The 27,220-nt window shown below is 35.0% G+C and overlaps 1 protein-coding gene across 11 annotated transcripts in view; it reads left to right on the top strand.

The window, feature by feature from the left end:
* Positions 1-24,619, top strand: part of UBE3A (ubiquitin protein ligase E3A) — a 102,814-nt gene extending 78,195 nt beyond the window's left edge. For all 11 annotated transcript variants that reach the window (XM_046007462.1, XM_046007456.1, XM_046007455.1 and 8 more), the window contains 7 exons: positions 12-156; positions 3,257-3,462; positions 4,122-4,286; positions 5,842-5,997; positions 6,094-6,167; positions 21,379-21,522; positions 22,514-24,619. In XM_046007462.1, coding sequence (XP_045863418.1) covers positions 12-156; positions 3,257-3,462; positions 4,122-4,286; positions 5,842-5,997; positions 6,094-6,167; positions 21,379-21,522; positions 22,514-22,634 — 1,011 coding nt within the window. In that variant the 3' untranslated portion in view covers positions 22,635-24,619. The remainder of the gene's footprint in view (positions 1-11; positions 157-3,256; positions 3,463-4,121; positions 4,287-5,841; positions 5,998-6,093; positions 6,168-21,378; positions 21,523-22,513) is intronic.
* The last annotated feature ends 2,601 nt before the right edge of the window (positions 24,620-27,220 follow it).

The following is a 27,220-nucleotide window of genomic DNA, read 5'->3' as shown; positions in this document are numbered from 1 at the left end:
TCACTCATTAGCTAGAGATGATCGCTATGGAAAATCCTGCAGACTTGAAGAAACAGTTGTATGTGGAATTTGAAGGAGAACAAGGAGTTGATGAGGGAGGTGTTTCCAAAGAATTTTTTCAGCTGGTTGTGGAGGAAATCTTCAATCCAGATATTGGTAAATATTTCAGTGATGTGATCATAATATCATATCGTTTGAATTAAAGGTTTGTTTATCAGGGTTTATAAATATTCTCAGTTACAAAGGACAGTAATAGGTTTTGATGTGGATTTCCTAGAGTCACGGATAATGACTGAACTTGTGGGTTTGGGGTACTGATTTGCATCACTTATTTACTCAAGTTCTTATTTAGATTACTTAGCCAAATATTTTACTACAGGACATTATCTCGTAGTTAAATACACTGAAAACACTTTAGAATGGTACATTAGAACAACTGAAAGATTTCTTACTCTTTTAATTCTAAACATTCGTCAAACTCACAGCATTTCTGAAATAAGAATTTCAAACAGTGGTCTGAAGAATATTGAGAATGTCTCACAAGTGTATCATGCTCAAAGTTTGGAAACCCTGACTGGTATCAAATTAATTAGGTTTTATTTGCTACTGGATTTCATGGGGCCTAATATTACATCGTTTTCCCAAACTATTTGAACTCCAGAACCCTTTCCCACCCCACATCTAATAACATTTGCCTTCCAGAAATGTTTTTTATTGAACAGTTTGGGAAAAACTGATCTATGTATGTCAGTCTGAAAGTGAAGGATTTGAGTTTTACTGATAAAAGTGGGTAAAGTAGAGCTGGTAAAAGACTGCAGCATCTTGGATTGTATTCTCTGAACTGTATAGTATAGGACTGTGTAGTTCTGTAATATAACCACTAACTTGGTTACTAGGTTTGCTTATTTTTAAAACTGAATGCATGACAGTTACAGGAAAAGAATTCCATTAAATGTACTGTCAGAATTGTGAAGAATGGGACATAGAATAATGCATGTATCATTTCCATTAAGCTTTGAGAATTGAGCTTGTTGATTCTCAGTATGTACATTGAATCGACTTTTCTGTTATTCTTAGTTGGTAATATATATACATACATGTAAATGGAAATAGACATTTGAGTTCATGACATAGATACAGTTAAGACTATTTCAGCTAACGTTTATTAATCAGAAGCCTATGTAATTTCCACGTAATTTGCTCAAAGTAAATCAAGACACCTAAAACCATGACTTTTTTGTGAAAGAAAATTAATTTGTGATCTTCTTAGGTTTGGTAAACCTTAGCTCTGGTTCCTTTGCTTCTTGACATGTTAAACATCAGCTGTAAAACATACTAACATTATATGCAGACATACTTTCAAGAGAAAAATATAACATTTAATAGTTCCACTTGATAGTAAGGTAATTGAAATGATAGTAGTTAATACTATCAGAAATGAATATTTTAGAAGAGCCACTTTTTATGGTGCATTTCTTCCAGGGACTGGCAAAAACGTGCCCAAAATGGAATCACTTTGAACCTTAAAATTACTGTTTCATAACACAGATGAGAGTAATGGCCTCTGTAATTTATATTCTGATTAATTTGTAGTTTATTGTTCTTGAGACCAAGGACATACATTAGTGATATTTTATCAAAGTTATTTATTAATTGTAATTATTTTACTGTTCTTGATAAAAAAAAGTTTAGATCTAAACTGAAATACAGGTGAGAATTGGATAATTTTCACTTTTATTTCATGAACATTAACTTCATTAAAAAAATGTCCTAGCTCACTTTATACTTTAATGATCCAGGGAACATTTTACAGTTCTTTTGTATTGAACTTAAACTAAATATAAAAAAAAAACATTTTATTTATTTTTTTTTAAAGATTTTATTATTTTATTTATTTGACAGAGAGAGATCACAAGTAGGCAGAGAGGCAGGCAGAGAGAGAGGAAGAAGCAGGCTCCCTGCGGAGCAGAGAGCCCGATGCGGGGCTCGATCCCAGGACCCTGAGATCATGACCTGAGCCGAAGGCAGTGGCTTAACCCACTGAGCCACCCAGGCGCCCCAAAAAAAACATTTTTAAAGCTTTCAAAAATCATATAAACTTATGTATTTATGTGTCATACTGATTTCTAAAGTTTGTGCTTTTGGACGTTGCCCCTTTTTTCAGAACTAATTTTTTTTTTTTTAATTTTTATTTCTTAAGATTTTATTTGACAGAGAAACGGAGAACGAGGAAATACAAGCAAGGGGAGCGTGAGAGGGGGAAGCGGGCTCCCTGCTGAGCAGAGAACCCAGTGTGGGGCTTGATCCCAGGACTCTGGGATCATGACCTGAGCCTAATAAGGCAGTCTCTTAATGGACTGAGCCATGCAGGCGCCCCTCAGACCTAATTCTTAAGATATTTTCATTCAGTTGCACAGTAGCAATTGAAAAACATTTTAGCGAAGTGAGAAAAGTCAAATTCATAAATACCATGTAACCTTTTCCTTAGATACTCTGTTTGTTTAAAGGGAAGAAGATAATTCTGCCTTAGTAATGGTATTCAGATAGGTAAAACCAAACATTCCTAGTTTTTAAAATGAATGATACAAAAAAGATTTCTAAGCTTGGGTTTTGAATAGTGAAGAACATGTAAAATGGAAATAAGACTACTTTTGTTTTATTTATTGGCTCACAATGTGTGTATTAAATAGCTTTAGGTTTTGGATATAATCTAAGTTCATCAAATCTGTTTAAGCTTATGTACATGGCTTCATCTGTCTTTGTTTGAAAGGTGCTTAAAAAAACCTCATGGGATCATTGCAGTTTTCAAAAAACAAACTTTTCTTTGATGAAATTCAAAATTATTTTTTGAAACCACATGTAGATTAAATATGCTTTAATAAAGCTTTTTTTCCTTTTGGTTTTGCATTTATTTTCAACCATTCAGTGGATGAAGTATCAATACAAATTAAGTTATCATTTGTATTAGTAGACAATTAGAGAACTTTTATGAACATTTTCCCTACCTTCTTGGAAAATGCAACCAGAATTTCTTACTGTTTTGTTTCCATGGCTTCTTAAAATGACATACTACCATTTGCCACAATTTATAACAATCATGTATGAGCTTTGGTCTCTCAAGTGTTAAAGTAATAGAGAAAAAACTTTGTACACTTACTACATATAAGTTTGTGTAGTTATTTTATATTTATATTTGTATTCATCAGTCTTTAATAAAATATAAAAGTAATGTATTTTTTAAAATCATTTTTTATAGGTATGTTCACATATGATGAATCTACAAAATTGTTTTGGTTTAATCCATCCTCTTTTGAAACTGAGGGTCAGTTCACGCTGATTGGCATAGTGCTGGGTCTGGCTATTTACAATAACTGTATACTGGATGTACATTTTCCCATGGTTGTCTACAGGAAGCTAATGGGGAAAAAAGGAACTTTTCGTGACCTAGGAGATTCTCACCCTGTAAGTCTGTAATTTTTTATTTTATGTTTAGATTTTATTTAAAAGCAAAACTAAAGTTTATGTAAAAAAATTAGTTTTCATTTGAAATCATTTTTATTAATATTTATACCTAGTGAGATAAAGTCATTTTAATCTGTTGAAGTACCATGAACACTTAAAAACTCAAAGGGGAAATTTAGTATAACTGTCAGCAGGCAAGTTTTGTAGGATTGATTCTGTAGGAAAGAGTTTTTAACATGTCATTTTGGGTTTGGGGTTTTAGGTGTTTTTTGTTTTTTTGTTTTTTGTTTTTTAATGAAGCCACATGAGATAGCCAGGTGAAATCAGAGCTGCTCTGTAGAAGGGGTTTGGTGGCTGCAGTTAGTACATCTGTTTCTGTCTCCACCCCCTCCCTCACGGTGAGAAACCTCTGAGGTTCTCTCATAGAGCACAGTGTAAAATCCATTGCTAAATTGATTCTCTGGTTTTCTCAGCAGAGAATTGGACAGATCAGTATCTGTCAGTCTTTCTGTATCATAAACTATTTGGGGGACAGAGAGAATGCTTTCTATGCTTTAGTTCTAACTGTCAGATTTTTTTTTTTTCCCTTCCCTAGAAGAGGGATACAAATTGTATTTTATAGTACTGTGGTGACCTGATTTTTCATTTCTGGTTGTTAGGTCCTATATCAGAGTTTAAAAGATTTATTGGAATATGAAGGAAATGTGGAAGATGACATGATGATCACTTTCCAGATATCTCAAACAGACCTCTTTGGTAATCCCATGATGTATGATCTAAAGGAAAATGGTGATAAAATTCCAATTACGAATGAAAACAGGAAGGTAATAAGTGTTTTAATACCATCATTGTCTTTGTCTCTTTATTAACAGAGTTTTAAAGCATATATGCTTATAATTTTTAAAGAAGTATCAAATACTTCATACAAAAACTCAAGAAATCAAGTAATCAAATTCCTGTAAATGAAATAGCCCATTTCCTAAACCTTGAATATAAGCTGGTATGAGAGCCTATAGTTGGGCACTAAAGCTCTTTTTAAGAGAGAGGACAGAAGTAGGAGATAGTGAGTGACATAGTGTGGCTGTAAAAAAAAAAAAAGCAAGAAATAGTGTGTTTCTGATACTAGACTCCACATGGGAGGGGAAACAGGGACATCATGATTAAGATCTTTCTCACCCAACAAGTGATCATTATCTTTAGTGTATACACATATATATGTGACTTAAAAACGCTAGTGAAAAGTGTTCTTTAAGTCAGTTAGGTTTTTTGTATCTATTTGGAAATGGGAATAATCCAGAATGTGACGGGAAAATTAAGATAATAAATAGTAAGCCTTAAAAAAATAAGTTTGTAGCAGCATAATTTTTGATAAAATAGTCTCCAAGTTAGGATACAAAGTGCATTTACCTTTTATGATTTGGTACAGTAGCTTATGTATCAAGTAAAACACCAGCATTTTTGCTGAACTGGATACAGTAGGCCCCTTCTCAAATATTGTAGCATAGACAACATGAGACTTCCTGGTTTGCTTAAGTCAGGTACATTGCATTGTTAGCTTTTATAGATGTATACTATTTAAATGTCTCTGTGTTTGCACACCTGGTTGAGGGATCTCAAAATTGTATTGAGGTCCAGCTTTTATATTCAGTCTTGCTTAATATAATATCAAAATTGAAACTTATGTGTATATTTAGTTTATGTACATGGCCTTTTTATAGTTCAATATTGGCTATTGCAGAGAGCTGTGAAATTGTTAAAAGTTAACAGGCATACCTTGTTTTATTGTTCTTTATTGCACTTCGCAGATGTTGCTTTTTTTCCCCCATAAATTAGAAGGTTTATGGCAACCCTGTCTTGAGCAAGTCTGTCAGCACCATTTTCAAACAGCATTTGCTCACTCTGAGTCTCTGTGTCACACTTGGGTAATTCAGACTTTTCAAACTTTTTCATCATTGTTACATTTGTTATGATCTGTGCTCAGTGATTATGACTCAAACCTCAAATGATGCTTAGCATTTTTTTTTGCAATGTATTTTTAAAATTAAGGGATGTACATTTTTTAAGATGTTCTGTATTACAAACTTAATAAACTATAGTATAACATAATCATAACTTTTATATGCACTGGGAAGCCAAAAAATTCATTTGACTTACTTTATTGCCATACTCACTTCATTGCGGTGGACCGAAACCAGATCCACAATATCTCTGAGGTATGCCTGTATTTTCCTTTGTATGTGTAAGGTTTGAATCTTCAAAAATATTCTTAATTGTCTTCTTCGGGAAAATAAAAACAAAAGGATATGCAGCCCAGTATCTTGTTGTGTTTTATTTGTATAGCATATTGTAAGAAGTTCTTGTGGTTAATGTTTTCTGCAGGAATTTGTCAATCTCTATTCTGACTACATTCTCAATAAATCAGTAGAAAAACAATTCAAAGCCTTTCGGAGAGGTTTTCATATGGTGACCAATGAGTCTCCCTTAAAGTATTTATTCAGACCAGAGGAAATTGAATTGCTTATATGTGGAAGCCGGGTAAGAAAGCAGAGTGTCTGCAAAAATATCCAATTGATTTATTGTTTGTAATGGTATGGTATATATATATTAAGACATATTTTCTTGAATTTTCAGAATCTAGATTTCCAAGCACTAGAAGAAACTACGGAATATGACGGTGGCTATACTAGGGACTCTGTTCTGATTAGGTGAGGTGCTTAATTCTTAAAAGGAAGATTTAATTCATCAAAGGGGTGTGTAGTTTATGCATTAGAACTTCATCTCTCTAGGTATTACTTATCAAGTAAAAGCAAACTCACAAATTCTCAATTTGTAGTATTAGAAATGTATTTGTAATACAATCACCAGTGTATGATTTATTTCTTGAATGAAGTGTTTTATGTAAGTCACGTGTTTTCTTCTCCATTTGGGATATAAATTATCTACTATTCCTAGTGATTCTGATTAGCATGTGCTTACTGCTGGTTAGAAAAATGAGAAAATACAGCTACCATCTCTGAATATTTCTCCTTTCTTTTGAATTCTGTGTTTGTGAACTGTTATTCTCGACCCTATATGAAGCACTTTTTCTGTGAAATGTTACTTTACTTAATCGTTAATGATCACATGCCACGATACATGTTAGTATGTGTTTTACCCCTGAAGAAACTGAGCCCCAGATTTTCTCAGCAAGAGGGAGAGATTCCCAATCTTCTGCTTTCAAACAAATGCCCTTCCTACCGTGCTATCTCCTTTTCTGTACTACACAATTCAGTCTTAAAAGACATAGGCTTCTTCCTCCCTTGTAGAGATTGGTAAAAGGGGACAAAGATGCTTTTTTGGTGCCCCCTAGTGGGATAAGGTGGAAGAAATGCAAACATTAAGTTCCTGGAGGTTGTCTCTGAAGGTTTTTTTTTATTTCCTGAAGGTAATTTTATTTGAAGTTAGATATTTGAATGAAGGTAATTTTATTTTTAGCTTATAATAATGTAATTCTTACTTGATAATGTATCTTAAGATCACATGTTAAATGTGATTTGAAAGGCAAGTGAAAAGAGTTTTAGTAGCTTCCAGATCATTCACCATTTAATGGTATTCTAAAAATCTTTTTAAACAAAATTCAAACTTATTTTGTCAACATATATATGAAAATATCAATTCATTAAATAGGATCTACAAGTAGTAGGAAGTTGAAGACTTCGAATAGTTATTATAATACCAGGGGAAAATTGGCAATATTGGTATCTTGGTTGGTATTTATTTCATTTAAAGTATTCAGGATTCATTGAAGTGAAAATAATAAAAAAAACTTTGAAACTGTTTAATACATTTCAACTAAAAATTAGTAGCATAACATTGGTGTAATGTAAAATACCAATAGAAATATTTTAGTTTTTAATATTAAAAATAAAATTCTAGTACAACTCACCACTAATAAGGTTAATGGAAATGAATTATTCAAAAAGTATATGTAAAATGTGAACATTTAAAATTCTAGCATTAATAAAGTGTAAAAATGTTGAATCTCAAGCAAGATTTTGTGTATATGTTTTCCAGTCGCTGATAAAGCTCCCCCTGATTTCCTTTGACTACTTGAGAGACTTAGAAGTATCTTTTTCAGTGGTCCTCCTTAGTGTTTTTGGGTGAGAGGCAGGGACTACAGTTTCTTTTTAGTTAATAGTTTCTGTTTAAAAGGCTTGGTCAAATTCACATTTGATTATCCTCTCTTCACAGTTAATGCAATTAATTTCATTTTATTTTTCAGTACTGTATCAGCCTTTTATTTCTAGATAAGCCTAACATAGCTTTGGCTTTTTAGTTTACAAATATGCTGCTCTGTTTATTTTACTAACATTTTGTTAAGGTTTTTTGGTCTGTATTCATGAGGAATATTGACCTGTAATTTCTTTTTTTTTTTTTTTTATACATATCAGTTTTTTACTACCCTTACATAGTGAGTTAAAAGGAGTACTGTTCCTCATTCTCAGAAATACTTGTGTAAGATTGGTATTTTTTTCACTTAAATATTTGCTCAAATTCACCAGTGACCCTATCTGGGCCAGGACATTTCTTTGTTGGAAGTTATTTTGTTTTTTGGGTTTTTTAAAGAATTTTATTTTGAAAAAACTATAGATTTGTTGGACTTTCTTTTATAATACAGGTTGGAGGGGCACCTGGGTGGCTCAGTCGGTCAAGTGTCTGCCTTCGGCTCAGGTCATGATCCCAGAGTCCTGGGATCAAGCCCCACATTGGGCTCTCTGCTCTGCAGGGAGCCTGCTTCCCCCTCTCCTCTCCCTCTGTGCCTGCCTGCCTCTCTCTCTCTGTCAAATAAATAAAATCTTAGAAAAAAATAATAAAGTATTGGTTGGTCTCCTGTACCCTCCATCCACTTTCCCACAATGGTAACATTTTTGCATTACTGTAGCACAGTATCAAATTCAGAAAATTGATACTGGTTCACTCTATAGACCTGACAGTCAGGTTCATCAGTTTTTCAAGCACTTACTTCTATGTATTTGTGTTTCTGTGTATTTCCATCACATTATATAGATTTGCATAACCAGTATTATAATGATTGTGTACAACTCTCATCACCAGAAGGGTCCCTTTTGCTATCCTTTTTTAGGCGCGCTCATATTCCTCCAGCATGATTCTTTCTCTTGAGATCCATCAGCTTTGTTACGTGTATCAACAGCTCATTCCTTTTTATTGCTGCATAGTATTTTGTGACATAGATGCACCATATTTAGTTTATCCTTTCAACTATTAAAGGACACTTGGATGTTGTCAGTATTTGGCTGTTAGAAATAAAGCTACTAAACATTTAAGCAAAGATTTTTGTGAGAACCTGTTTTCATTTCTCTGGTATAAACGATTAGGAGTGCAATCCTAGGTCATATGATAAGGACATGCTTAGTTGTTTAAGAAACTGCCGAACTATTTTCCAGAGTTGCTCTACTATTTTACATTTCCCTGGGGAATATACGAGTGATCCAATTTTCTCCATATCATTGTTAGCATTTGGTGGTGTCAAAATTGTTAGCTTTATCCATTCTGCTAGGTACGCTGTAATGTCTTACTGTGTGGTAATTTGAATTATGCTTGATGGCAGTGATGAGGAATATCTTTTTGTGTACTTACTTGCCATCAGTGTATTGTTTTTGGTGAAATGTCTGTTTTTTATTTAATTGTTGAATTTTGAGTTCTTCCATATATTCTAGTCCTTTTTGAGGTGGGTGGTTTGCAAATACATTCTCCTACTCTTGTGGCTAATTTTTCCATCTTAACAGAATCTTTTTCATGGCAGAAATTTTTAATTTTGTTGAGCTTTGATTTTTCCTTTTGTGGATCATGTTTTTGGTAAAGTCAGATACAAAACTTTTGGCCAGTCTCAGGTCCTGAAAATACATTCTCTCTCTCTCTCCCCACCTCTCTCTCTCTCTTTTCCTCTTCCTTCTCTCTCTTTTCCTAAAATTTTTAGTGTTATATTTTATATTGAAGTCTTGGTCTATTTTGAGTTGATTTTTATATAATATATGAAATTTAAGTTAAGATTCACTTTTTTGACTATGAATGTCCACTTGTTTCCATATAATTTTTTTGAAAAGGCTGTCCTTCCTTTACTGAATTATTTTTGCATCTTTGTCAAAAATCAGTTTATAATGTTTCTGTGTATTTTTTTCTGAAATCCCTGTGGTCTTCCCTTGATGTGTGTGCCTATCCATCCCTCTGCCAGTACTGCACTGTCTGTTAGTTCAGGTAAATGGTAAGCATTAACATTAGATAGAATGCTTATTCCTGTTTTAAATGAAAGATTTCTTGCCTTTTCCATATTTTAGCTACTTTTTGCTTTAACAAATAAATTTTGTATTCACTTTGTCTATGCCTACAGAAAACCTTGATAGAATTTTGATAGGAATTGCACTAAGATCAAATTGGGAAGAATTAACATTTTTATTATGTTGACTCTTCCAACCTGTGAATACAGTATAGCTCCCCATTTATTTAGGTCTTTTTTTTTATTCCTTTCATCAGCATTGTAATTCTTAGGACATAGATTCTGTACATGTTTTGTTTGATTTATACCTAAGTATGTGATATTCTTTGTGGTGATTGTAAATGGTATTGTATTTTTATTTAACTTTAGTGGCATTGTATTTTTAATGTTGGTTTCCACATGTTGTTAGTATATAGAAATGTGTGGTTTTGTTTTTGTTTTTAATATGTTGACCATTTATCTTTTGGCCTTGCTGAACTCACTTTAAAAGGTTTTTTGTTTTGTTTTTTGAGACATCTTGGAGTTTTCTGTATGGACAGTCATGTATTCTGTAAATAAGGATAGTTACACTTCTTTTTAAATTTGTATGCCTTTTATTTCTTTTTCCTGCCTTATTATGCTGGCTAGAACTTTTACCACTGTGCTGAATAAGAGTAGTAAAAGCAAAAGCCTTGACTTGTTTCTGAATTTAGGAGAAAGCATTTATCTTTATTAAGCTTGACATTAGTGTAGTTAATGCCCTCTCTACAAATTCAAGGAGGTTCCCCTATATGCCTTGTTTGTTAAGTTTTATTGTGAATAGGCTTTTGGTTTTTGTCAGATGCTTTTTCTGCATCTATTGATACAAGCATGATTTTTCTCTATCCTCTATTTGATATGGCACATTGCATTAGTGGATTTTCCATTACTAAACCCGTGTTGCATATCTGAGTCATTTCAGTTTAGTTCATTGTCAAATTTGACTTGGTAATTGGTTAATGATTTTTGTGTCCAAGTTGGTGAAAGATACTGGTCTGTAGTTTCTGTCTTTTTTAAGTGTTGTCTTGGTCTGGTTTTAACATCAAGGTTAATTCTGGCCTTATGACTTTCTATTTTCTAGGAGAACTTCGGTTAAAGTACTAATTATTTTTCTTTTTTTTTTTTTTTAAGATTTTATTTATTTATTTGACAGATCACAAGTAGGCAGAGAGGCAGGCAGAGAGAGAGGGGGAAGCAGGCTCTCCGCTGAGCAGAGAGCCGGATATGGGGCTCGATCCCAGGACCCTGAGATCATGACCTGAGGTGAAGGCAGAGGCTTAAACCACTGAGCCACCCAGGCACCCCGCTACTAATTATTTCTTAAATGTCTCGTGGAGTTCTCCCAAGAAACCATCTGGGTGTAGAATTTCCTTTTTGTGGAGGATATTAGTTTCAAATTCAACTTCTTCAATATTTACAAGATTATTAAAATTATCTTTCGTATTCAGTGGGTGGTGGTAATTTGTGTTGTTGAAGTTGTTGATCCACTTTATTAAGGTAGTCAAATTTATGTGTGCAGAGTTCATAATTCCATTTTTATCTGTTTGATGTCTGCAGATCTGAACTATCATACCCTTTTTTATTCCTCATAGTGGTAATTTTTGGGTCCCCCCCCCTTTTTTTTTAAAGATTTTATATTATTTTTTTGACAGAGATCACAAGTAGGCAGAGAGGCAGGCAGAAAGAGTGAGAGGGAAGCAGGCTCCCTGCTGAGCAGAGAGCCCAGTGCGGGACTCGATCCCAGAACCCTGAGATCATGACCTGAGCCGAAGGCAGAGGCTTAAACCACTGAGCCACCCAGGCGCCCCTTTTCCCCCCTTTTTTAAACTTGTTAGTCTTGCTTGAGAGGTTTGTTGAAATTACTGATTATATTGAAAAGCCAGCTTTTTATTTCTCTGTTCTTTTCCTGTATTTAATTTCATTGATTTCTGCTCTTTATTAGTTCCTTCCTTGTTTTGGTTTATTTGCTCTTCTTAGTCTAGGTTACTGAGGATAGAAATTGATTTGAGACCTTTCCTCTTTCCTAATGTAACCATTTAGTGCTTTAAGTATTATTCTCATCCTTGTTTTAGCTATATCCCATATTTTTGTATGTTGTATTTTCATATGTATGTATTTTTTAAGATTTATTTTGAGACTTTCTCTTTGTAATTTAAACAAAATTATATTGTTGAATTTCCAGGGTTTTTGGCTATCTTCCTCATCTCTGTTACTGATTTCTAGTTTGACTCTTTTATAATCAGAGAACTTAACTCTTCTTGACTCCTCTAATACTTTTAAATTTGTGTATTCTGTGTTGGTGGGTGGAATGTTCTATAAATGTTGATTTAGATTCTGTTTGTTGATGACTTTGCAGATTACTGATTTGTATTTCTATCAGTTGCTCAGAGAGAGGGGTGTTGAATGCTCCATAATGGTGGATGTGTCTATTCCTCCTTTCAGCTCTTTCAGTTTTTACTTTATTTTGAAGATCTTTTTGATTGATACATACACTTAGAACTTCAGTATGTCTTTTTGGTGGATTGATCCTTTATAATTATGTGATGTGCCTCTCTGTCTCTGCTGATTTTTTTTCCCTCCAAAATCTACTCATCTCATCTGTTAATCTTCTTTAACACTTTTTTTTTAAAATTTATTTGACAGAGAGAAATTACAACTAGGCAGAGAGGCAGGCAGAGAGAGAGGAGGAAGCAGGCTCCCCGCACAGCAGAGAGCCCGATGTGGGGCTCAATCCCAGGACCCTGGGATCATGACCTGAGCTGAAGGCAGAGGCTTTAATCCACTGAGCCATCCAGGCGCCCCAACACTTTTTTTTTTAATTAAACTTTTTATTGTGGAAATAAGTATAGATTGGCATACAGTTGTAACCATTTTCCCTTAGTGGCAAATTTTTATAAAATATTAGTACAGTATCACAAGTAGGATGCAGTCAAGATACAGAAAAATTCTATCACTGCAAGAATTCCTCCTCTTGTTGCTCTTTTATAGGCAGTCACACCTATATACCCATACCTTTACCCTATCCCTAACCCCACTCTAGTCCCTAACCCCTGACAACCACCCATCTGTTCTATATTTCTTTAATTTTGTCATTTCAAGAATGTTGTATTAAGTGAATCTCATATGTCACCTTTTGGGATTGGCTTTTTTGACTCAGCCTTGACAGTTCCCCACATTTTTTTCCACAAATCAGTAGTTTGTTTCTTTTTGAGTAGTATTTATTCCTTGATATAGATTCATCAGTCTTTTTAACCATTTGCCTTTTAAAGACTTCATGGTTGTTCCTAGTTTGGAGCTATTATGAATAAAATTGCTATGAATAATCATGTGCAGTTTTTTAGCTAAATACAAGCTTTCATTTCTCTGATAAATGGCAAGAGTGCACTTGATTGTTTTTTACTGTTGAATTTGAGAGTTCTTTGCATAGTCTAGATACACTACTTCATCTTTCCTCCAATAAATTACTTTTTCATATATGTCAAAAATCAGCTGAGCATATTTCTGTAGGTCTCTTCTGATATTTATCTCCTCCTTTTATCTCTGTCAGGTTTTGCCTCATGTATTTTGAGGCTCTGTCATTTAGTATTACCTTTTTTTTCTTTGTCTTTTTTTCTTTTTTGTACTTAACCCATTTGGAGTCATTATATCTTTTTATTATTATGTAAGTTCCCTCCTTATGATTTGTAATTTTCTTTGCTCTGAATCCAATATGAATACATCATTCTTATTTTGTTTTGTTTTGTTTTAATGTTTGTCTGGTATCTTTTTCTGTTGTTTTACTTTCAACAAGTCTGTTGCTGAATTTGAAATGAATTTAGAAACAGTTTATGATTCTTTTTTTTTTTTATCCACTTTGTCAGTCTGCCTTATAATTAGTATATTTAGACAGTTCATATTTAAGGTAATTATTGATTTGTTAGGGTTTATGTCTACCATTTTATATTTTCAGTTTCTCTCTTTATGATTGCTTGTTTCTATCTTTTTGCCTTCCATGGGTTATTTAATTTACTCATACATTTTTTTTTTTTTAAACACACTCTTGATTTATTTTTAGCATTTTTTGGGTTGTATTGTTCAGTATAGTGTTCTTGGTTGCTCTGTACATATGTGAGAGTGGATCAACACTTCTTCCAGTGAAGTATGGAAACCTTGTTTCCATTTAGATTTTTTTTTTCTCTTTTTTGTTTTTTAAAGATTTTATTTATTTATTTATTTTTAAAGATTTTATTTATTTATTTGACAGACAGAGATCATAAGTAGGCAGAGAGGCAGGCAGGGAGAGGTGGGGAAGCAGGCTCCTCGCTGAGCAGAGAGCCCGATGCGGGGCTCTATCTCAGAACCCTGGGATCAAGACCTGAGCTGAAAGCAGAGGCTTTAACCCACTGAGCCACCCAGATGCCCCAGATTTTATTTATTTATTTGAGAGTGAGCAAGCATGAGAGGGGAGAGGGTCAGAGGGAGCACAGACTCCTCACTGAGCAGGTAGCCTGATGCAGGACTTGATCCAGGGACTCTGGGACCATGACCTGAGCCAAAGGCAGTTGCTTAACCAACTGAGCTACCCAGGCACCCCCCATTTTGATTTCTTTCCCCACTTTTAAATATTGTTTTGAATATTAATGCTGTTGTGATTTTTGTATCAGTAATCACATAGGATTTACAAAATTGATGAGAATGGTAGTCTGTCGTATATACCTATGTTTCTGCTATTTCCATTCTTTCTTCCAGTTGCTTTAAGAGTCCCATCTTTTTTTTTTTTTTTTTTTTTAAATATTTTATTTATTTGACAGAGAGAAATCACAACTAGGCAGAGAGGCAGGCAGAGAGAGAGGAGGAAGCAGGCTCCCTGCGGAGCAGAGAGCCCGATGTGGGGCTGGATCCCAGGACCCTGGGATCATGACCTGAGCTGAAGGCAGAGGCTTTAACCCACTGAGCCACCCATGCGCCCCAAGAGTCCCATCTTTTATTACTCCTTTTAATCATTCTTCAAAGACAGGTCTGGTAATGACAAATTCTTTTGGTTTTCCTTTATTGCTGAAGAGTACTTTCGTTTATGCCATTTGGGGTTTGTTCAGCTTCTTGAATTTGTGGGTTTGTGTTTTGCCCAACATGAAAGTTTTTGGCCATTATTTCTTCAAATACTTTTTCAGTCCGCTCTCTTTCTTTTCTTTCTTTCTGTGCCTCTAGTACCAGTGTTTAGTCATTTGTCATTGTTCCACAGGTACCTGAGACTCTGGTTTGTTTTTTTTTTGTTTGTTTTTGTTTTTGTTTTCCAATTTTCTCTCTTGTTCAGTTTTTTATCCTCTGTCATCTCTATTACTGAGCCCATCCAGTATTTTTCTCTTACCCTGTGTTTTTGTTTGGCTCTTTTTTTTTTTTTAAATTATAACTTATGTTTCTTTCCTGGGATTTCCTATTTCATTTGTGAAACAATAGAACTTAAAAATTATAGAATCATTTTTATGATGATGGCATTAAAATCCTTGTTAGATAATTCCAGCATGTTATTTTTTTAAAAGATTTTATTTGTTTGTTTGAGAGAGAGAGCACAGAGGAAGAGGGGGAGGCAGACTCTGCCTGAGCAGAGAGCCTGATGTGGGGTTTCAATCCCAGGACTCTGAGATCATGAACTGAGCCGAAGGCAGATGCTTAACGGGCTAAGCCACCCAGGCACTCCAGTTCCAACATCTTACTCATCCCAGTGTTGACACCACTTGATTTTCTTTCCTTCATATTGTAGTTTTGGATTGTGTCCTGGGCATTGTGTCTGTTAGGAGATTCTGGGTTCTGTTTCCACTTTTTTACTTTTGCAGGCAGTCATCCTATTCATACTATTCAAGTGTAGCATGCAGGTGCTGGCATACTTTTTGTGGGTTGTAGTTCCAATGACAAATTTAGTTTTCAGAGCTTTTGTGGCACTGTTCTGCTCTGCTTCATTTATCTCATTCCATGAGGGCTCCCTGTGGTCCATGATGTTGTTGCTTGAGGGAGGTGAAATTAAGAGCTTCCCCAGGCTGAGTTGCACGTGTATCAAGCCCGTAGGGCTGGAAAGCTCTTCCTGGGCTCTGTGCATATTATAGCAGGATCCCCCTTGCTGGTGCTGATGGCCATTAAGTGTCTGTGGACTAGGAGGGACTCTGAAGCTCCACAAGAAGGGGACCACTTCCCAGGCCAGCACCTCTTGTGGCAGAAATCCCCTGCCAACTGTGTCTCTGGGTTGAGAAGGAGATTCTCAGGCATGGCTTTTTTTCTTGATTCAATTTAAGTTTTTTATCTTCTGTTTCTGTTATATTATCATTGTGCTTTTTTATCCTATGGTTCCTCTAGATTAATTTTTGCTTCCTCAATTTGACATGACTTATTTTATTTTTATTTCTAGTTATTCCCTAGTTCTGTCATATCTTCCAGAATCTTTTTTCATTAATTCTGAAATTTTTCTGAAATTTTGTTGCAAATTGGGTTTCTAAGTTCGTTGTCCTTTCATAGCCTCTACTGTTATTTAAAAATTTTTAGCTTCGTTTGAAATTTGTTTACAATTTTCATGTGTTTTATTGGCAGATCTTCTCGGTGTAATCTTATTCTCTGTAGAGATACCATTCCTATGCGCACATACACATATTATTCCTCTCTAGTAACTCTTAGTGTTTGTGATCTTTTTCTGGTGTGCTTTTTAAGTGAGATGAGTTATCTCATATTTGGAAGAGGGAGAGATCGGCCAGGGCAGATTTTTCATGCTTCAGCTCTATGCATTTTATTTTTGCAAAATGATTTAAGAAAAAAGAAAAGTACATTTAATTGAGTTTTTCTTAGCCTTTTTATTCTTGATTTGGTGAATTTAGACCTTATTTCTAGCAGTTTCTCCTCAGGTTCAGAAGGGAATTTTGGTGTTCAAGGGCTTTAAAAAAAAAAAAAAAAAAAAAAAAAAAAGGGCCCAGAGCTTCTACCTTATACTGGATCATGATCTCCTACATTTGCCTACAAATTGTATAACTCTCTTTTAGCTGTCTTCTCAAATTGTCCTGCGCTTTCCAGTGGATTGGTGGTTTTGAGGTTCCCAGGGCTATAAGAAAACCAGTTGACCTTCCTTTTGCATCCTCACCCACTGACACGGATACCAACCGGGTATTCCAGCTGTCAGTGGTGTGTTTCTATTCATTTACGTGGAAGGATTTATGGGAGGATATCTTGTCACCTAGTTTTGAAGGTGTTATCTATAGGTCTTCCATTTTCCCACCCAATTAGCTCTGGTTTTATGGGAGAGAGTAGGAAGATTGAAAAGAAAAGCAAAAACAAAGTAACTCACTGCTACCATCATCTTTCCCAAACCTCTTAATCTGTATTTCTTCTGATTTTCATATCTATTAGTATCCTTACCTGAATCCATTGTTTCCCTGGAGCTTGCAAAATGGTGATTTGGAAAAAAAAAAATTTCTTCTTTTAATTCTACATATATACCTGGTGTTCTTTTTCCTGATCGGTGGTTGTTACTTGATTACTATGTAAAACAGTTTTACTGAAAAGGCACAATAAAATGTAATTAAATATTTTAGAGTAAGGAGTTAATGTAATTATTTGAGTAGTAATAGTTGAGGTTGGATTTTAGTTGGTTTATTTTTTGTTTTATTTTTTTGCCTCTTTCTGGATATTGTTTTGAACTCATAGATTTTTATATATTGAGCGTGTTTCACAGTCATTATTCTTAGTTATGTTGATACTTCTTGGTATGCTTCTAACATCACTTCATTTTACATTTTGAAATTTTTAGCTCACCTTGAGCATTTTTAACTCTAGGCCTTAAGTAAGCCATTTTTAGAAGAAATTCTTGGGGAATGGCATCTTTAAAAGTTTAGGGCACAAGGTGTGACCTTTGTTATTAAACGTTAGTGCATGCAGACTTTTTCTAGAGGAAGGAGGAGGAATTTTTATTGTATCCTGGAAATCGCCCCATGTCAAGGTAGAGCTGTCTTCCATGTTCTTTTATATGGCTCACTACTGTCATTGTGTGAAAGCAGTATAGATTATTAATATTCCTGGACATAATGTTTATTTCCAGCATTTTGCTACAAGAAGTAATGTCACAGTGAATCATCTCATACCTGGATTATTCTATACATAAGTGTTCCAGATATAAACATTTTTTTCTTGTTCTTTTGTGTTCTTTATGTCCCTACTAGAAATTTTGGTCATTCCTTTGGTCACCATATAAGTTAACTTTCTGTTTCCAAATTTATTTTGCATGTTTCTTGAATATATTCGAGAATTGTCATTTCTGTTTCAGATTTGTTCATTTCTGAGTTTTGTATTTCTGATTAATGGTGTTCTTTTTGATCTGCTGTTGCATTTTCTCTTCATGTTGGAATATGGGATTTTCCATTTTTCATGACTGAATTTTTCAAGTATACTTTTTTCTGCTAGACAATTTAGCTTCTTATTTATTTGCTGAACTTATTTCATAATATCTTTATTTGGATTTTGGAATTCTGTTTCTCCCATTTATGTTTCTATTGGTTGAGGATTTCCTGGACCTGCTATTAGTAGATCTCATGGTGCAGTGGGGAAAAGTTTGGGTGGCATTAGTGGTCTGTGGATTGAATGGCTCCCTCTTTTGTTATTATGGTAACAGCAATTTCTTTAATATATGGCTATGTAGCCTAGCACCTTCTGATTCTGCAGTTCCATCTTGTTTAATTAAGGCCTGAATCTTTCATTAGCTGCTTCCATTCCATTATAACCAGAAGCTACTTTTAGGAGACTGCCTGCCAGGGTACTCCCCGTCACTTCCAGGCATCTTGCCTGTCATTTTTTTTTTTTTTTAATTAACATATAATGTATTATTTGCTTCAGGGGTACAGGTCTGTGAATCATCAGTCTTACACAATTCACAGCACTCACCATAGCACATACCCTCCCCAGTGTCCATAACCCAGCCACCCTGTCGCTCATCCCCTCACCCCCCAGCAACCCTCAGTTTGTTTCCTGAGATTAAGAGTCTGTTATGGTTTGTCTCCCTCCCCGGTCCCATCTTGTTTATTTTTTTTCCCTCCCTACCCACCACAAACCCCCCTCGCCTCTCAAATTCCTCATATCAGAGAGCATATGATAATTGTCTTTCTCTGCTTGACTTATTTCGCTTAGCATAATACCCTCTAATTCCTTGCAAATGACAGGGATTTGGGGTTTTTTTAAATGACTGTATAGTATTCCATTGTGTATGTATTTATACACACCACTTCTTTATCCATTCATCTGTTGGTGGACATCTAGGTTCTTTCCATAGTTTGGCTATTGTGGACATTGCTGCTATAAACATTCAGGTACACGTGCCCCTTCAGATCAGTGCATTTGTATTTTTAGGGTAAATACCCAGTCGTGTGATTGCGGAGTTGTACGGTAGCTCAATTTTCAACTTATTGAGGAACCTCCATAGTGTTCTCCATATTGGCTGCACCAGTTTGCATTCCCAGCAAGAGTATAGGAGGGTTCCCTTTTCTCCGTTTCCTCGCCAGCATCTGTCGTTTGCTGAATTGTTAATTTTAGCCATTCTGACAGGTGTGAAGTGGTATCTCACTGTGGTTTTGATTCTACCTGTTATTTCTACCCTGGTATACTTTTCTATGGCCCACCCTTTTAGCCACCCCATTGCTCTTACCTTTCGTTAGCAGTTCACTCTTAAGGTGGGGGTTTGCCCAGGGTGAAGTCTAATCCATGCTATTCTGCACACCCCTGTCTTCCGTATTGCTCTTGTAGGACTGTGATAGTTTGGGCTCAGGTGTTCATACTCCCAACTTACATGTCAGTTGGGAGTTTGCTGTTCTGTTTTCCTAGTTCTAATCTAAACTTAGGTTATGGGTGTTTTTATCAGATTTCCCATTTTGATCTTATAGGTTTTAGGAGATGTAAATGGGATATGATACATGAACCTATCACTTAGGGAGAAATGCAGAACTTCTTTTCTTCATTTTCAGTTTTCTAAATAGTTGCATTCCTAATTCAGAATTTTAATATAGAACATAGCACTTAAAGGAAGAGAAGAATTTCATTCAGTAAGTATTTTCATTGTCTAAACTGGTAATAACCCCAATATTTTAAATTCTAATTTTAAATTCTAGAGGAAACCAAATAAATAAATAATGTAGACAGACTGGTCAGGGTACCCTTCTATCTGCCTTTTCAGGTGTGGAGGCTTTAGAGCACTCCTACAGTGTGAGAAGACTTGATTACGACCCATTTGCAGGGTAGCTGTTCTGCCCTGACAGAGAGCTCTGGGCCATAGGAGACTTTTTTCTTATCAGCCACCCAATAGGAAAGATCTAGACTGTGGAATGATTCTAATTCTTCCTGAAAGATGGCACCTGCAAGTTACATGTCTAATTTCCTGTTGTTATGATGTAGTTCTTTATTGTGTTCTCCAGGTGAATGGGAGGTTTGCAGGAGCTGAGGAAGGTATTAAAATATCAGGGGAAAGAAGTGGGAGGACATTGAAGGAGAGCCAAGAAGTCTATTAAGCTGCTCACCCTGTCAGAAGTATTGGCATTATACCAATACAAATGCCCACATTTTAACAATAGAAATTGTATACTGGAATACAAGGATATAAAAAACTAGAATTATAATTACACATGTAGGAAGTGTGATGTTCTCTGCCAAGATTCTGGAAAGAGCTTTTCTTTTTTCTTTTTTTTTTTTTAAAGATTGTATTTATTTATTTGACAGACAAATCACAAGTGGGCAGAGGCAGACAGAGAGAGGAGGAAACAGGCTCCCGCTGAGCAGAGAGCCGGATGTGGGGCTCGATCCCAGGACCTTGGGATCACGACCTGAGCTGAAGGCAGAGGCTTTAACCCACTGAGCCACCCAGGCGTCCCTGGAAAGAGCTTTTCAAATAAATGTTAAAATGTATTCTTCTCTTGAAATTTTTTGAGCTCAGAATTAGTGCATATTGTTAAATTTGTGGATGCCTCATTATTGATACACGTATGCCAAGATTGCTCTTAATGAACTGCATTTTGTTTTTAGAGTGACTATAACAAGCATCATTATAACAACATGATTTTTATCATGTAGATTTTAGGAATGTCAGGGACTAAATCATTGCATATAACAGAAATACCAGAATTATCCCCATCCCTACTTCCACAGCCCACAAAATCAAGTGTTGTGGTTTACATAAAAAATTGTGCCTTTGTATTATTACTATTACACGTGTGTGTGTGTGTGTGTGTGTGTGTTTACTTTGTCCTTAATTGGTATCACCTCCCTCCCCCTCCCAGTCTCATATTTTCAATTTACAGGATTTGAGTTTTGGGTTTTGTCTTTTATTCCTGATTATATTGTATGAATATACCATGGTTTACATAATTATTTCCTGTTTTAGGACACTTCAGGTAGCCAGTTATTACTGTTCTAGATAATGTAGCCATGAACTATGCCTTTAAGTGATTCCATAAGATAAATTTGCATTAGTAATTTGTAGATCCTTGATCACCAGGAATGAATGTTTAGGGTTTCTGATACTAATTTCCAGGTTATCTCCATAATACAGTTTTAATAAGTCATAAACTTACTTTAGTACTAGTTATAAATGAATGCCAAATTAAAATCAGTATTCTACCTTTTCTCATTAGGGAGTTCTGGGAAATCGTTCATTCATTTACAGATGAGCAGAAAAGACTTTTCTTGCAGTTTACAACAGGCACAGACAGAGCACCTGTGGGTGGACTAGGAAAATTAAAGATGATTATAGCCAAAAATGGCCCAGACACAGAAAGGTAATTATTAAATTGTGACTGTATACTGAGAACCTTACATTCCATATCACACACATGGGAACTGTCCGGGAGCTTCTGAGCACTTTTAACAGTTTTATGTGGAACTCTCCAAATCACATGAACTGGTAATTCAGAGAATATTTTGCTGGTTTTGTTTGAGGAAATTTTTAAAACACTGGCCTAGTTCAAAGCTATTAAAGGGCTCACTTGATTTTGAATTTTGCAAAGTGATATGATTCAGTTTTTCAGAATTTTTTTAATTGAAAGCCGTATTATGTAATCTATTTAAGAATGGTTAAATTGAGTCTCAGAAAATTATTCAGCACTAGATTTCATAATCTTAACATTTGAATCAGGTTTTATAATCTTGTTCTTTCTTCATTGTGTAAGTTAATGTTTTGTGAGTAAGGATCTTACATGAACAGTAGCATATTTAAGGGTTTAAATATATAGAAACATTTCTGTTAGTATTCCACATTATTTGATGCATAATGGCTTTAATGTAACTTTACATATATTTGTTATTAAGTCACTTATATGCTCATATTGCCAAGAATATTTCTAACTGGCATTAAAGAACATAGACTTTGAAATCTTAAAAGCCAGATTTGAGTATTATCTCCATCCTAGAGTAAATCAACTCCTCAGTGATGTCAGCTCTGTAGTGGGGATAATGATAGGTTTATTTTGAGAAGATAAAGTTAAATGAGATCTAACAGTTAAACAATATCTGGTATGTCATAATGACTCAGTGGATACAATATATTATCATCAGTCATCATCATCATCATTAGGATTGAATAATAAGATAAAAGCAAACTGATATTTGGTAGTTGCATAGGAAAAACAAAAAGTTTATGAGTTGCATTAATGTGTACCCTGCATTGCAAACTATCTCAACTATACATACCATCTAAAAGCAGGGGTTTTTTAGTGCTGAGCATATTCTCCATGATTTATTTTCCTATTTTCCCCTATTCTCTCTGTTTAGGTTACCTACATCTCATACTTGCTTTAATGTCCTTTTACTGCCGGAATATTCAAGCAAAGAAAAACTTAAAGAAAGATTGCTGAAGGCCATCACTTACGCCAAAGGATTTGGCATGCTGTAAAAAAAAAAAAAGAAGAAGAAGAAAAGAAAAATGAGAAAAAAGGAAAAGAAAAATTTTAAATTTTAGTAAATATAACAAGAGGGATGAATTTGGTGGTGATAATGTCCCAGTACAAAAAGGCTGTAAGATAGTGAACCACAGTAGTCACCTTATGTCTGTGCCTCCCTTCTTTATTGGGGATATGTGGGCTGGAACAGCAGATTTCAGCTACTTATATGAACAAATCCTTTATTATTATTATTATTATTATTTTTTTTTGCGTGAAAGTGTTACTTATTCTTTCACTTGTATGTACAGAGAGGTTTTTCTGAATATTTATTTTAAGGGTTAAATCACTTTTGCTTGTGTTTATTACTGCTTGAGGTTGAGCCTTTTTGAGTATTTAAAAAATATATACCAACAAAACTACTCTCCCAAGGAAAATATTGCCACCATTTGTAGACTGTGTAACCTTCAACTATGTGCTATTTTCGTCCCTGTATCTAACTCAAATCAGGAACTGTTTTTTTGTTTTTTTGTTTTTTTAAACAATTTGCTTTGAAACTTGAAGTCTTGAAAACAGTGTGATGCAATTGCTGCTGTTCTAGTCCCCAAAGAGTTTTCTGTGCAAAATCTTAAAATCAATAAAGATGGAAGGGAGAACTTGGAATGTTTTAACTGCAGCCCTCAGAACTTTACTTTAGTAACAGCACAACAAATTAAAAACAACTCATGCCACAGTATGTCGTCTTCATGTGTCTTGCAATGAACTGTTTCAGTAGCCAATCCTCTTTCTTAGTATATGAAAGGACAGGGATTATCTTGTTGTTGTTGTTGTTGTTGTTGTTATTGTTATTGTTGTTGTTTTAAGTTTACTGGGGAAAAGTGCATTTGGCCAAAAGAAATGGTAGTCAAGCCTGTTGCAAGAAAGCTAGGAAGTTTGTTTATTATAAACGCAAAGCATGTGAAAGTGCACTTAAATTTTTTATTAATTACTTATTACCTGCATTTTAAATAGACAATCCAAAGTCTTCCCTTCATGTTGCCATCATCCTGTCTAATCAGCCATTTTATCAAGGCACATGATCAGTGTTGCAACATAATAGAAAGGATGGCTATTGTGCCTTGTTTTACTTAATCATACGTTAAGCAGACCTGGAATGAATGGAACTATTACTCTTAAGTCCTATTTACATTGTATATCCCCAAAGATTAAGTTATACTTCAGAGAGTAAGTGTTAAATATTACTTCCATGTGGAAAAGTACAAATAGGTTTAAATTACTGGACGTTCAGAAGTAAGTAGTTTCCCCTTTCTAGTCTTCTGTGTCTGTGATGTTAATTTCTTTTATTACAATATAAAATAAAAGTATTATGTATTTTTAACTAAGGAGAGACATAAGGATATATCCTTTTACTACAAGCTATATACAGCTAATGTGCTGAGCTTGTGCTTTGATTGTTTTAACAGACTGCGATTAGATCAACCTGATGATTTGTTTGAAATTGGCAGGAAAAATACAGCTTTTCAAATCACAGGAGGGGAGAAAGGATATCTTTCAGGATTATTTTAATTATTTTAGTAATTGAGACAGATCTGTCGTGTACCATAATGCTAAATAAAATAGACATTTTCATCATAATTTAGAGGAAAAAGAAAACAGTGCTTTACATCTTGTGATAAGGTAACTTTTTGTTGTTGTTGTTTTCTGGGCCAGCCTTTAGAACACTGTTAAGGTATGTACACTACCTTGATGCAAGGGACTCTCATGATACTACAGTCATCTTAAAGAGCGTCTCATCCATGTGCTTGTGTATAATGAAAGAAGGAGAGAAATCAAATACTCTGGGGGCATTTTATATAATAAATTCGTGAAGAAATGTGTGTTCTTCAGTTCTCAAGTTCTATTATCACAGTATTGAAGTTCTATAATTGTATTAACATATCTGTATGAAGTTTGTGAATGGTAATTGAGTATAGGTTATCAGATATAGAATTCACATCAAGTAGACTTTTAACAAACAGTTCAAAATAAACCTACCCTTAAAAATATTTTAAGAGAAAAAGTCATTGGTTGTCCATACTAGCCGCTCTCACTTGCTTAGTAATTATCCTGGGCATGTTACCACTTCTCTTACCATTGCCTCCTGTTCACTACTGTTTAGTAGAATGCCATTGAACAGTATCTCAAGGAAGAGGAAAACAGAAATTTTGACTATAATGACTAATTCTTCTACCCACATTTCTTGTGAAAGTACTTTTTTGCCTGAACACTTACATATTTTGGTTATCTGTGAATCAGCCAACAGTCTGCAGGAAGCTGTGGTGATAAAATGAACCATAAACTAAAATAATTAGCTTTACAAATGAAGTAGAAACCTTATTTTACAGTTTTATTATTTTAGAAAATTTCAAACATGCAACATAAAAATACAACCTGCTATCAAACTTTTCTGGAGCCTGGCAGCTTCAGTAAATGAGTTGGATTTCCTCACCCTATACTGCTGTTCCAAGTTGTTGTTAATTAATTGTGTGATAAAATACAACTTCCCTAGCTTTATTTTGGGATGCATACCTGTGTAGGGAGAGAAATATCCAAAAAACAAACAAAACCTTAAAAATAAGGCTTCAAACTGAACTTGCTGATATTCATTGTGACTTAGTAACACCACTCCCTGTTCCCCTAAGAACACAATGGCTGGGATTACAGGCCCCATTTTGTTTTGTTTTGTTTTCTTAAGAATTTCATAACTTTCTCAGAAGAATTATTTCCCTAAGGCTACTGTATTTGTAGTCTTGATCCCCTTACCTTCTCTCTCTCTCTCTCATATGTATACATAATTTTTTTAAAAATTTTTTAACCAAAGAATTGAACAAACTTATATTTGCTCCCTCTTGTCTTCTCTGTGTTACTAGTCTATCAGGAATTTCCTTGGGAAGACTATTAACAACTTGAAAGTCCCAAGGCTTTTCCTCCTTCCCTGTTCAAATCCAGTAGGTTGGCATTTGTTAAACACTGCAAGATTTTGATGAAAATGTCTCACTGAGAAATGCTGTTAATCCATGTCTGTGCCACTGGAAATGCTTTCCTGAACAATACAACCTCTTCAACTGCCAGTATGAACTGTTAAACCTTACCAACACCTTGAAATTACTTTCACTGCTACTCTGTTCCTTTTCAATTGGATGTTTATCATCCAGATCTTGGATGGATAGTATAATTCTACTTAAAGTTCTTGTCCAGTTCTCTTCTGGTCAACCTCAACCACTCCCGAAGATTCTTTTTTTTTTTTTTTTTTTTTTAAGATTTTATTTATTTGTTTGACAGAGATCACAAGTAGGCAGAGAAGCAGGCAGAGAGAGAGGAAGGGAAGCAGGCTCCCTGCTGAGCAGAGAGCCCGATGCGGGGCCCGATCCCAGGACCCTGGGACCATGATCTGAGCTGAAGGCAGAGGCTTTAACCCACTGAGCCACCCAGGCGCCCCACTCCCGAAGATTCTTGTCTAAATTTATATATTTTTTCTCAGACCCTATCCCCAGGATAATTTTTCTGGTATCTCAAAGTTTATACCAGAACTTTATCTTGCATCTCTATCTACTGTTAATTTGTTTCTTCCTTAAAAGGATCACTTTCAACCCAGTCATTGAAATCCCTCATCCCTCAGCTGTCACAGCTTTTATCAATACATTTCCCCTCCAGTCTCCCCAGTTCATCATACTTCCTTTCAGGTCCTGGTCCATTGAATCACCTGGTTGCTTTTAGTAGCTTCCCAAATAACCACCCTGACTGTAACCTCCTCTTCCATTCTTTATCATTTTGCTAAAACAATTTTGCTAATTTAAATATCTTCTGCTTCAAAATTTGCTCCCCTTTGAATATTCTTCAAGCTTGGCATCCAAAACCCTCCATAAACTGGGCCCCATGTACTTTTCCAATTTTGCCATCTGTTACAGGCACTTTCCCTGAAGCACAATATCTTCATTTGTGCTTAATTATTTCATATTTCTTAAGTACCCTTCAAAATGAAATTTAAAAACACTTTACCCATAAAAACTTCATGGACCACCAAAATGAACTTCAAGTGCCTGTGTGACCTCACAGCAACCCATACTTACCACAGTAGTTCAGCTCATTGGGGGCACATTCCTTATTTAAACAATGAGGAGTACCTGAGATTTTCTCCTCCCTGCCCCATAACCATTACCCAGGATGTGAGCAGATTCATGGCAGAGATGGTGTTTTTTTTTAATCTTTATACCAGCTTGTCACCACTTGGATGATTGAAAATGGCTCAGCATGCAATAGAATGTTCAATGAATCTTCCTGTTTTTATCATTAAAGATGACCTCTTCTTTTCTCCCCACACTTCTCCCCCCCCCCCAAAAAAAAGTGTTGTTGTTGTTGTTTTTTTTTTAATTACATATTTAAATCTTGTGGCTAAAGGACTTGCTTCTTGAGGAAGTGGCTCCCCTGGGTCAATGACGTTCCAACCCATGGAAAGACAGTAAGAGGGAAAGAATGAAAAGGACAAATGTCTTTGAGAGCAAGACTGTGTGACTTCCCCAGCCCTACCCTTTGGATGTGTTCTCACAACCAGCCTCTGCAC

The sequence above is a fragment of the Meles meles genome, chromosome 6 (genome assembly GCF_922984935.1).
Source record: "Meles meles chromosome 6, mMelMel3.1 paternal haplotype, whole genome shotgun sequence".
NCBI classification, from domain to species: Eukaryota; Metazoa; Chordata; class Mammalia; order Carnivora; family Mustelidae; genus Meles; species Meles meles.
The sequence above is the reverse complement of the archived record's forward strand: the minus strand, read 5'-3'. Positions and strand labels throughout refer to the sequence as shown.